General features: G+C 41.0%; 1 protein-coding gene across 1 annotated transcript; it reads left to right on the top strand.

Annotated features, from left to right (window-relative positions):
* The first annotated feature begins 4,954 nt into the window (after window positions 1–4,954).
* tmem175 (transmembrane protein 175) lies at window positions 4,955–12,616 on the top strand. The gene is made up of 10 exons (XM_031756560.2): window positions 4,955–5,432; window positions 5,870–5,908; window positions 6,467–6,564; window positions 6,649–6,700; window positions 7,174–7,209; window positions 7,297–7,380; window positions 7,547–7,711; window positions 7,899–7,977; window positions 8,058–8,193; window positions 9,701–12,616. The coding sequence occupies exons 1-10, from the start codon at window positions 5,229–5,231 to the stop codon at window positions 10,371–10,373; spliced, it is 1,566 nt and encodes a 521-aa protein (XP_031612420.1). The 5' UTR covers window positions 4,955–5,228; the 3' UTR covers window positions 10,374–12,616.
* The last annotated feature ends 44 nt before the right edge of the window (window positions 12,617–12,660 follow it).

Genomic DNA, 12,660 nt, shown 5'->3' with positions numbered 1-12,660 from the left:
TGGGTCGTTGACCCAGTGCTTTCAGTTTTGTCACTTCACACTCATGGTTTTCACTTCCTGTTTATTATTTCCATCTATCATTAGTCAGACTAAGTTCAGCTGTGTACTCCCCGGTTTCTAATCACTCATCATCCAGCGTGTATTTAAGTCCTCAGTTTCCACCAGTTCATTGTTGTGTCATTGTAGATGCTATGTTGTCGTTCCCGCCTGTGTTCAGTTGTTCAGCCAGCCATTCAGTCTTTCAGTCAGTCAGTCCTTTCGTTCCTGCTCTGTTCGTTCACTCGCTCCAATAAAACATCATCATCCTGCACTGTGAGTCCTGCGTTTGGGTCATCTCTTCCTCGCCTCCACACACAACCTCTGACAGTTTGTTTGTTTGGTGGACTCTTTTTTTTGGTTGTGTAATTGGCTGATTGTTATTGTGGTTGGTTGATTGTGTCTGTTAGTTAGTTTGGTATGTTGTTGTTTAACTTTGACTCAAGTAAATTTAAAACATGATTTTAAAGCAGCTTTTTGAGCACTTGATATTTCTTTACTATAGTAAACCAATTTAAACTAAACACAGATCAGTAATTTTTAAATATAGTTTCATAGCTTATGAAAGTTTGTGACACATCTGGGGTGTAATCAGGCCACTTCTTGAGCCATTTCGACATGATAATTGCAGGTGTTTTTATTTTAGAGTCAAACATTTCTAAGCATTGCCATTTCACTCATTTTTCTTTGCCGATGTCGAAAATGGCACCATAATGTTTGGTTTCCTGAGTAAGTGGTGATTTGACTTGCCCGTCTTCTGATTTGCTCACAAGCACATCACTATGTGGTCGCTGGCAGCTCTTAGTTGCTAAGCTACATTTGAATGCAGCGACTATCCCCTCTTTCATTAAATGTGTCTCTTGGAAAGAGTAAAAAGGGCTTTTATGTCAGCCACTCGCTTCAACCTTCACTTCCTTTGTGCTGTCTCGATTGGTTTGCTTGATTGTAACGTGACTAACCAGGGACAAGATAAAAGCTGCAATGAAAGCCCTGCAAGGACAGATGATCTAGTCAGATAAAAATCTCTATAATACTGACTCTACATGCCAGAATGGGAGTGTTATACATTGCATGGGATGAAAATGTTTAGAAATTTAGTCAACAGGTTTCTACAAGCCATTAGCTTCATAATACTAGTAATTCTTTTTATATTACCAATGGAGCGACATAATTTCACGGTAAAAGGGTGTCTTGCAGAGTTAAACCCATCTGATTCTGCAGTTTCTCTTAAACAGTCAGACTATTCTTGCATCTCGCAGATCAATTTTTGGTTTCCTGCCCGGCTCCATAACCTATCATCTAACAGCAGTGACAACAAAAGCTCTGACACACTAAGTGCATGTGAGGTGACCTAAAAATATTCAGCTCGACCCCTTCATGTCTATAAAATTGAAACTGCTGATTGTTATATTGATTTATGCTGGTCTAACTTTTAAGACTCATGTAAAAAAAAAATCAAGAAAATGATTTTAGAATCTAGACTTTTTTCTCTTCATGAGCACATTTTCCTTTCATCCTTGAACCAGAAAGCAGGTTCAGCAAATTCTGACACCATTTTGCTCCAGTGGACCGAAGAACATGAATGCTTGTCAACATGAAACATGATGTTTATTTATTTATGTTTGATTTAGCATCACCCACTCAGTTATCCTTTTAATCTTAACAGATTGCATTTGATATGTAATTTAATTATTCAGCAGTAACATGACAGGAAAATGCAGCCGATTGCAACTGAAGATACAAATGTGGATCCAACAGATATCAGATTTCTGTGATTAAGAGGAAATGATGTCGACATTCAGGGTTCCATCTTTCAAAATGTTGTGCAAGATCACTTCATGACTATATGTCATCATGTGAAGATATTTCAACGTGAAACTGATTATAGTAACATATGTTGGATGTTTCAGTCCAGAGGAACTGGATGACAACTTGACAGCAGCCTCACACACAAGAAAGACGCAGAATTCAGATTTTACTTTGGGCGATCATCCTCTGATCGCCGTCTCTGTCTTTGCTGTGCTGACAGATTGATTACAAAAAGACTTGTGCTAAATATAACAAGAAACTAATATCTTAATGGGATTTCATTGGTTGCAATGATGTAAACTAATGCTAATGAATGCACTCAGAGATGAACTTTGATATTGACTGAATCAATGAGGAAGGTGTGTACAGGTACAGCAGGAGGGGAGGGGAGGAAATGAATACCGTTAAAACTGTTGCTCTACTTTCTCCTCTTTTATAAGGTCATATTTACCGCAGGTGCACGTGTATGTCTGTCTGTCCCAACCTCAATGAGCCAAACTGTTAATATAATATGTTATGTGTGAAAAGCAGACGGACTAATTTATGCAGTGCCTTGTTTGGCTGCAGATAAAAATTGTCTTTATGTCAACAAATGTGGAGTTTTGTGTTTTAAATGCAGGGCAGCACATCACTAAAACTGAGGTATTAGTGATCAGTCCCCCTGCAGCTAATGTGAAGCCATTTTTCTGCAGATGAAATCTTACTTACCACCCTCTCAAATGGCTGGCTGCTGGTTTAATCCATGGATCGTGTTGTGTCAGTGGGGAGATCTAGTACACATCTGCATGAACGGTGTTGAGGATGGAGGAGCCTTGGATGCTGAGATGTCATTAGGAGCGACAGCCCCAGGCACCGCCAGAGGCACTGGCTGCAGTGGCCAAACCTGGGGTTCTTTAAGACCAGTGGAAAAACATGGGACCGGAGCCAGATTCAAGCCTCCAAGCTCTCCTCAGGCTTTGGCATGCTGTCCCTGACCCCCAGGTTGTAGCGCTGCTGTGAAGCCCCTGAGGCTGAGACGATGCCAAAAGACACGAAGAAGGAAAAGCAAGAATGCAAAACAGTAGGGGGACAGTAATTAAAAGAAATATTCATATTCAATTAACATCTGATTGAATCTGAATAAGTGGGACATAGTTCTATTTCCAATAAGCCAGGAAATTAATTCAAATTATTACTGTAAACGATATAAGTACAAACAAATAATACAAGTAAATCAAAAGCAAAGTCCTGCTATCGATGTGAGAGCTATAAATAAGCTGACCTATATCATCGCATATGGATGCGGACATGAGCGTCATCATCACTGTAAGCTGGGTAGAGCTGCACAACAGGTGGATTCCTCATGGAAAAAAAAACGGATCTGCGACCTTCTTCAGCAGTTATGGTGTAATGTCGCCCTCTAGAGGTAAGATTGTAAACAGCCTTCAGCCGGTTTTCTGCAAACTCATCCGGATCAGTGAGTTGATCAGAAACTTCCTCTACACCAGGGGTCTCAAACTCCAGTCCTCGAAGGCTGAAACTTTTCCACGTGTCCCTGCTGCAACACACCTGAATAAAATTATAGGTCATTAGCAAGACTAACTAACTGCATGCTCAGGTGGCAATTCAGCCATTTGATTCATGTTACAGCAGCTCAAGTGAATGAACATGGTGTAATAAAAGTACTTTTAGAAGTACATTTTCCTAAACACTTACATTTACATAAATTTACTTGAATAGGGTTAGGGTTTGCTAGTCACGTTCTATACTCTTGCTAATGAGCTACTAATTTTATTCAGGTGTGTTGCAGCAGGGACACATGGAAAAGTTTTGACACCGGCCCTCGAGGACTGGAGTTCCAGACCCCTGCTCTACACTGAACTCCCACTTCAAAAAACCTTTAGATTTTGGAATCAGCTTTTAATTAATAATGTCTGGAACACAGAATTTTTAGTTGGCCTTAAATTAAAGACTAATTTATCGGGTGCATCCCACAAAAACACACATCCAGAGTAAGAAAATCATAACATTTCAATATTAAGAAGAGGTTAGAATATTTATCTTATTCATCATGCCTCTTTAAAGGGGACCAACCTCTAAAGATTAAACTGGGCTAAATATATTTAAAGTCACTTAACGTACCCCTGTTATTTTTCTCCCATAGACGCTTTTTTCTCTATTCTATGGCATCAAAAAACCCTAATATGGTCGTGTCACAGCACAGCAGGCCCACACAGGCGTTTGTGGGGGGCAGCCAATCATCAAAATGTTGCCTTAAAGGGGGAGGAGCTAAAACAGCTCGTTTCAGACAGATTATAGTAGCTGCGCCAGGGCCAGAACAGAAATAATTATATAGCATTAATATCATGCAAAGGTGATCTAGTCGATTTACTGTGTGGAAAATATGGATCTTACAGTTGAGCTGGGTTACCAGCTACTCTGTCTGTTCTCCTCGTGGTAACAATAACTGCTAATTAAAAGTCCTTTCCAGTGGCCATTGTTCTTGATGTGGAGTTTGACTACTCAGAAAACATTTTTTAAATCGTGATCAGGGATGTCAGACTGTTGTGGGCCACATGCAGCTCAGTTTGATCTTAAGTGGGCCAAACCAGTGAAACTCCCCTTTCTGTCAGTGTAAGGATAATTAACTACACAATTAAAATATAAGAAAGAGGAGTGCAACTTCAGCACTAGGTCTCAGTTTCTCTACATGATAAAGAAATGCTGCTGTAGTAAATAAAAGAAATCAGTCAGCACGAATGAATTAATGTAAAATGTTTGAATAGCCATATGTTTGACTCTACAGTAAAACAATCTTTTCTGAACATCAGCAGCTCTGTGAACAGGATGTTATGCAATATCATAACCTGCATTTAAAGCAAAATGAACACAGCCACAGTTTGATTTGGTGGCTGCCGTTTGAAGAGTCCAGTTTGTTTTTTGGCCTTTTATGTGAAGCTGCAGGTTCTGACAAAGAGGTTAAAGTTCACCGTGGCCTGCTTGGCTAGAATGGCAGGTCACAGGTGCAAATACCTGCTAATTAATGCCAACAGCAACGGTTTGTTGGTCCAGTCAGACACAAGATGTCAAATTATTATTCAGCTAATTTGATTAAAAGGCACCAAAACCACAAACAGAGGCCCGATCAGGTGACTTTAAGTGGTTTTGAGGCCCACCTCAGAAGGCAGCCTCTAATACACTCAAATAAAACCACTGTGGACCACGCCCGATCAGAAACAAAAAAATTACAAAGTTCTTACCCCGAGTGGTTCCTCTTGCTTTAATAGACGATCTCCGGTGAAAACAGGAAACCAGCTGGGCTGCTGCTTCCTGTTTCCCCGCCTTCAGTCAGCTGTCTGTCCACTGTGTGTGGATGAGCAGCACGCCCCAGCAGCTCCTCCAGGATGGGGGAAAACGACGACAGCGACATCATAGAGCACCACGTCGAGGAGGAGATGGAGAAGAAAGGTGCGAGGAGCTACGCAGCTTCCTCCTCCTTCCTGGAGAGCGTCAGTCCGTCCGAGAGAGAGGGCCACAGCAGCACCCAGTCCTCCCACAGACTGCTGGCCTACAGCGATGCTCTCATCTCCATTATCGCCACTGTCATGGTAGGAAACACGCCGAGCTTTGCAACAGAGTCACAACATTTAGGTGATGAAGTGTTTGCAACAGAAGAAGCAAAACCAAACTGCAAAAAGTCCCACAGAATAGAAAATTCACATTGAAGTGCAGATATTCAAATATTTCAATTTATGGAGCTTCTTCTCTCAACTGTCCGTGTCATTGTTTTACTGTCATAGTCAGACCCATCACACTGAGACAGGAAGAGAAAAAAATCTTATCTGCAAAATCTATAACAGTGAAAACTCAAATTAATTCTGAATAAATAAATAACACTTATAGAACGATTTCTGCTTAATTAAGTACTGCTAATTGGGTCTCCTAGCCCTAAACACGCTGATCTAAGAGTCTAACTTAACTATATATGTGCAGCACTGTATGTTTGAATTGATCTGTCTTCTGATACAGTTTCATTTATCCACAGATTTTACCTGTTGCTCACACCAAAGTGGAAGATAATGAGGTAACGTTGGACTTCATGCACCTTTTTAAAAAATGTATTTCAAGTTTTAGCAAAGCCATGGTATCATTGTTATTCAGCTTTCTGATACAGCTTCACGGTGATTTTGCAGTAAATGTAATAACAAGTTGAGGTATTGTTTGTATTTACACTCTGCAAACTGTAAGTAAAATCGTCACCAGCAGGGGGCAGTGTTTCTCCAGTGGTTACACTGAAATGCTTTCAGATGTGTGACGCCTTTGTTTTGTTTTCGATGGTGAATTTTAGCCCCACCCTTATTTTCTTCAGGAGGCTTTGATGGGACGCCATTGTAAATGTGTTCCTAATGATTTGTTGCTGGTTGAATAAAGGCTACACTGATTCATCGCACCATCTTGTGGTACAAAATGGTATTACACCAAAGTGCAACCTGAGCTGGATCTAACATCTTCCTATTTGCTTCTCCACATTCTCTGATGATAACTTTAGTTACTTTTGGAAGTTTTAAACTATCTTAAATGCATTAATTCACATTAAGCACCTATAACAGGAAAATATTGTAAAATCTCTGTTGTATTGTAGGAATTGAGGGAGAGTCTTCAGGGTCTACTCACCACAAAGATCGGCGTTTACTTGATGACATTCCTCATTGTGACTGTTGCCTGGGCTGCTCATATCAGGTTAGTAGTAGTGGTAATAGTATCGTAGTACTAGTTATTTTTAAGACCCCAGTTTTCATTCTTTCTCTCCTCGTTTATCTTCAGGTTGTTTCAAGTTGTTGTTCGTATCGATGACTGTCTCGCACTTCTGAACCTTGTAAGTATGAAAATTAAAGTGTTTTTGAAATGATATATGTCGGGTTTTTTTATTTGTAATTTAAGTCTGCCTACAAGATAATCTCAGGGTTTGTTTATCTCATGAAAGGATGATAATAATACGTACTGTCTGTTGTTAATAAAAGCGCTTAATAAATAAACTTTACTTACTTACTTGTTTGATCAGGTGACATGCATCCATATTTGTTTTTTTGTTTTTTGTTTTTATCCATGTCTGCATGTTGTTTGTCCCACGAAGCAGGGACAAGATGTTATTTGAGACTTACATATGCATATACTCTTACTTACATACACCTTATACATATAGTTAGGCTGAGCAGAGAGTATAGGCCTGTATAAATTTGCTTCAAATTTCATGGTGTTTTCTGTCAGCAGTCACATCACTTAGAGTATTTTGGTTGTTTTCATTTCCTTTATTTTTAGTCTGAACTTCTGCTTTTGCCTCTATTTCAGGCCTGCATGATGCTGATAACCTTCCTCCCCTACACAGTGAGTCTGAGTGTGTGAAACTGTTGACTTAGAATCAGTCACTGCTGAACGACGGTCTCATTCAGTGATGTCATCTACACTTTGCAGTTTTCTTTAATGGCGACCTTTCCTGAGAACATCCTCGGGATTTTACTCTTCTGTGGTTGTGTGATGGTGATCGGCGTGATTCAGGTGAGTAACTTAAATGTTAGATTGTCATCCTTTGGTAAGTCTGCTGCTCTGTTCAGTTTCCTAACTTCATTGAACCATTTATCCACCTTAAGGTGTCAGGCGGCTGAAGCCTGTCGTTGCAGGGCGGCTTGTGTACGTTGTAATCCTGTGTGTCTTGTTTCTGTAGTCGGTGATTGTGTTGTACGCCTTCAGCCGCCCCTTCCTCCTGAATGAGCAGATCCAGATCTCAGAGAACCAGACCTTCTACAAACACCACATCCTCAAAGTCATCATGAAGGTTCCCATCATGTGCTTCTTCGCCAGCATCTTCTCCTTCATCTTCTTCCAGCTGGTTGGTGCCGTTACATTTATTTCCTTCATATTTTAAAAATGGACAACCTAATATATAAATGTCTTATTTTATGATTATAGGTGATCTCCGCTCTCACATTTCTTTGTTGTTTACCAGTGAATAAAGTAACAAATCCAGAGCTGGTCAAAAACACTCTCCCACTATCATGTTTTCATTTCTTCCTCAGTCTTACGTTCTCTTGGCCATCGTCATCTTCCTGCCTTACATCTCCCAGTGTTTGAAGTGGTGTCGCAGCAAAGCCATCGGTAAGAGCCGGACCGTACAGGAACTCTAAATAAGTGCTGACCTCCAGCCACATGCACCAATCAAACCTCGTCCATTTCAGGTCAGGTGGAGGAAACTCCAGACTCCATGTTGTTCTACACCTACCTGCCTAACGAACCCCTCAGCAAAGAGCGAGTGGAGGCTTTCAGCGACGGAGTTTATGCCATCGTAGCAACGCTTCTCATCTTGGACATATGGTTTGTTTCAGCTTTATCGGCTGTGCAACTTTCAAATATCCTTTGGGAGGGGCTGTTTTACTGTCAGAGGAATTGAGTCAGGTTTTTGGTCATTTGGATGATCTGAACATTTAAATAGTCCACTCTGAAAATCTAAGGTTAAAAAAAACTACAGTACAGTAATTTATGTATTTGACACAGCATAATGTATTTACATGGCATGTTCGTTACTAGCACACAATATGCATCAAATACTGTGTAAAGTTGTTATTTAACATATTATCAGTTATTTAAATCTTAATTGTAATGTAGCAACTGGCATAAAAAAATGAAGGAAAAGTATTCTTGATTTAGTGTAAAGATCAGAGCCTCGTAATGTACCAAGAGTTGCTCATAATGATGAAAATATAAAGTTCTTAGCATGATGATGTCCTTTACTAAATTCCCCCCAATGTTCGGACTAAGTCCTGTCAAAAAAATGTTCAGAAGACTTCATGGCCCCTACATGAGGTGAAAAAGGAGGGTGGACAGTCGAAACAGTTGATGTAGACCAGGGGTGTCGAAGTCCAGGCCTCGAGGGCCGGTGTCCTGCAGGTTTTAGATAACACCCTGGGTGAACACACCTGAATCAAATAAGTAGTTCATTACCAGGCCTCTGGAGAACTACAAGACATGTTGAGGAGGTAATTTAGCCATTTAAATCAGCTGTGTTGGATCAAGGTCACATCCAAAACCTGCAGGACACCGGCCCTCGAGGCCTGGAGTTCGACACCTGTGATGTAGACGGTGTGACGTCTGCAGTTTGTCACTGTGTTAGAGGATCGATCTGTGGCTGTGAAGCTGCACATACCTTTGATGAAGCCCCTTTTTGAAAGTTAGACTGACCAAAGTTTACAACATAGACACGTTTTAGTAAATATGAACAACGAGCAATATCTAGATTTTTGTAACCAGTGTAAAAGATGGGCGTATTTACCGTGATGTCACCGATCGGTTTCTTAAGTCCCGCTTTGAAGCCTCGAAATGAGAGCTTCCAATGTTGATTGCAGAAAACCAAGTGTGACCATGAGAGGAAGAAAATGTTTATGTATGTTGAGGCCATAAACTTCTATAGGAAGCCAAGTCATTCTGCAGCCACAGCTGTCACCATCTGGTGGTCGTCAGATAGAATGCACGGCATCTCTGCGGTGGCTTCATTTTTCCAACCTGGAAGCTACATCCATCTCTTAAACTGTCTGCAGCTGGCACTAGTTTACAGTATGTTTATTCATAACTACAATGTTTTTTTTTTTTGTTGGATGTTAAAACTCAGAATTAGGAACTTTCCAATCCAGGTCACAAATCTCAGAGTTAGCATCTGTATCTTTAATATACACTCACTAAATATACTTCAAAAATCAGTTTTGTATAAACTTCTCCTTCATCTCCTGTGATTCTGTTTAATTTTCTAGTATGGGTTAAATGTAATACAAAGGTTATAATTGGAAAAACCTTCTAATGTTTAACTTCTCCGGTTCTTTCCTTCTAGCGAGGACAACGTCCCAGATCCCACAGTCGTGCAGAAGCAGTTTGGCGGCAGCCTGACGGCGGCTCTGCGGGTTTACGGCCCCGAGTACCTCGCCTACTTTGGCTCCTTCGCCACCGTCGGCCTTCTCTGGTTTGTCCATCACTCGCTCTTCCTCCATGTCACCAAGGCAACGCGCTTCATGGGCCTGCTGAACACCTTCTCGCTGGCGTTCGTCGGAGGTTTACCGTTAGCCTACCAGCTAACACACGAGTTCCCGCCCAACTCCCATAATGAGCTGGAAGCCATTCAGATTAGCTGTGTGATCATTTTCTTCGCGGGTATTTTTCAGCTCGCCATTTGGGTGGTCGCTCTGTACAATGAACAGGAAACTCTGCACCCCTACGTGCGATACGGTGGACGTGAGCACGTGCTTATGCTGGCTAAGCTAGCTCTGTACCCCTGCATAGCTTTGGGGACGTTTTTCCTCACGTGCATTTTGAGTAAATTTAGTGCCCCGATTTTCCACCTGATGGAGATCACGGTGCCTTTTGCTTTTCTAGTGTTGAGGATTTTGGTGCGTCTCGGGTTAGCGCTGCTACGGCTACTTTTCTGTCCTGACAGGCCCGATCGGAGGATCGTCATAGAGGAGGAAGCTGATGAAACAAGAGTGCCATTTAATGCTCTAGTTACATAGGGATGTGGACAGGGAAGTGACGCTAACTGACAGATCTGAGAGGCAAGGTTGCTGAAGGGCTTGGTCTGTGAATGTGCTTATATTTGACCTCATGAGGAGCCTGCTGGGCTTCACACCGGCAACAAAATGGAAAGCATGTAGACCGGTTCAAATGTTGAGCGCATCAGTGTAAATGGGATTAGATATAAACCATGTGCACTGAAGGAGATTTATTGGGGAAATACTTAGTGAAGAACAGAGCTGATACTGATGGCCAGAGCCTATTCGTTCATTATTTTCTTTACAGTAACATGATAAGTACCAGTGCAGGTTTAATCAGCAGTTAATCAATGTGATTCAATCATTGTGTTTTAGTTTTATTACTTCATCTACAGAGCACAGTCCGTCCAGCCGCTATCAGTTAACTGAGCCTTACAGAATAACCTCTAATCACCCACTGAGGATTTTCTGAGCATGTTCAGACGCCCCCCCCCCCCTGCAGGAGGACATCCGTGAGCTGACGGTGTGGCAGGAGAAGTCTTTCTGTCAAACTGGTCTCCTTTGTGACACGTTAGCAATCGGACGAGGCTTTAAGTCTCGAGTGTTGGCACTTTAAAATACTTCTAATCAGGAGAGGCCATAACTTTTCAAATTGCACTATATTTCCATCATGTGTATGCTAGTGTCTAATTACCGCAGTAATGTGTGACTTTTTTAAATTTATGTCGCTATTGCATCGTCCACATCATGCACTCTGTATACGTTACTTTGACTACATGATTATTACGCCCAGATTTACAGAAAATATGTGAAAATCCAAATTTTTAGGGCATCGCTGTAGCTTCCTGGGGTGTAACAAGGGTATTTGCAGAGGCCCGAATTCGCCCTGAGGCCATCGACTGTCCCCCACCCCAATCCACCCGGCTGTCCTGTCTCTAAAGAGCCCCCCAAAAACTAAATAAGTTTTCTCTTCACATATACAGGAAGTTCAGGTGTTTTGTAAATGCAGTCTTTGTCATTTCTTTAAGTGTAAGAAAGAACGATTTGTAGAAAAAAGCTAAATTTGCACAATAATTAGTAAGGTGATAAATATTTTAGCCATGACTCCAATATTTCAGATTTCTACATTTCAAAAACTAAGTTGGGGGAATCAAACATTAAATAAACATGTAAATGTAGAAAATGTCAGATCATGCATGTTTGAGGCTTGTTTTGTTTTTGCATTAACACCAAGTTTTATGAAAAACTGAAGATTTTACATATAACCGACCTAAACAGGTCATTGTTTAAATGGGGAGGGTTGTAAACCTTTCTCCAGTAGGGGGCGCTGTTGTTGTTGATGTACTGAAGCCACTTTAGTCCAGATGTGTTGCTCCATGATGCTGATATTTTTTGTTTGTTTTTTTCGACTGACTCAAAGAAAACTATGATGCACTTTAATAGAAACCTTCCAGAGGACGCAGAAAGGTTTGTCTGTGTTTGCTTTGTTTGTCTGAGTCGTTCTGCTTTCATATCCCGGCTGCACTACAGTGCATACGTATCGTTTTAGTTTGAGGGTATTCCTAACTGATCATTCGGGCCTTGTACTTGGAAGCAAGTTAAATGCAGGATATCTTTCTGTTGTCTGGCTTCACGAACCCTGACAGCCCCAATCAGGCCAAGCAGTCACACAAAGGTTGTTATCAGCCTGATAACATAGCTAATAGCATGATCATGTGGGCAGCAGTGACTGACTTTTATGTAGTGCACTACTAGAAAAATCTGAGGTGGTTAAACACAAAACAGACTGAAAGCACCACGGCTGCTGAACCACCTTTGTAATACTAAAACCCAGGTTTAGTCTCAAGTTACCTGGATAAGCCAAAATCCTGCTGTTGGTGTTGGTGGCTGTCATTGGTAGAAGCAGCAAAGTTGTTAGTTTTGTCACTGTATAACTTTCCATTTATCTTGATACTTCTCATGGTGAATATAATGAACACAAAATGGCATTAACATCTTTTCTTTCATGTATTACAACCCAATCACTTCTTTGCTTCCTTTAGAAGTTACATTTTTATTGTCTTTATCTGCTCGGTGGTGTGTTTAAAGCTCAGTGGAGTCGATAGGAAACGTCTGACCAGCTCTTTATGCTTACATGTGTGTTAGTAACGGCTGTATCAGTGCAAACTCCACACTTGTTCTTTCACTCTGTGCAAAATCTCTCTTTTCTTAACTGTCAGGCTTTGTTTTGTGAATAAATCTGAAGTTGATCCTTTAATGTAAAAGTGATTGGTTTGTCTTTTCATTATTAAAAACATGAATCGGAATA

The sequence above is a fragment of the Oreochromis aureus genome, linkage group 12 (genome assembly GCF_013358895.1).
Source record: "Oreochromis aureus strain Israel breed Guangdong linkage group 12, ZZ_aureus, whole genome shotgun sequence".
Lineage (NCBI taxonomy): Eukaryota > Metazoa > Chordata > Actinopteri > Cichliformes > Cichlidae > Oreochromis > Oreochromis aureus.
This window is presented reverse-complemented; position numbering and strand designations above follow the sequence as displayed.

What these genes read in the sequence shown, in the direction of transcription:
- tmem175 (XM_031756560.2), top strand. Translation starts at nt 5,229, where the DNA reads ATGGGGGAAAACGACGACAGCGACATCATAGAGCACCACGTCGAGGAG. An exon ending in GCCTGGGCTGCTCATATCAG is followed by an intron (nt 6,565 to 6,648) that starts GTTAGTAGTAGT and finishes GTTTATCTTCAG; the next exon opens with GTTGTTTCAAGTTGTTGTTC. An exon ending in CCTTCATCTTCTTCCAGCTG is followed by an intron (nt 7,712 to 7,898) that starts GTTGGTGCCGTT and finishes TTTCTTCCTCAG; the next exon opens with TCTTACGTTCTCTTGGCCAT.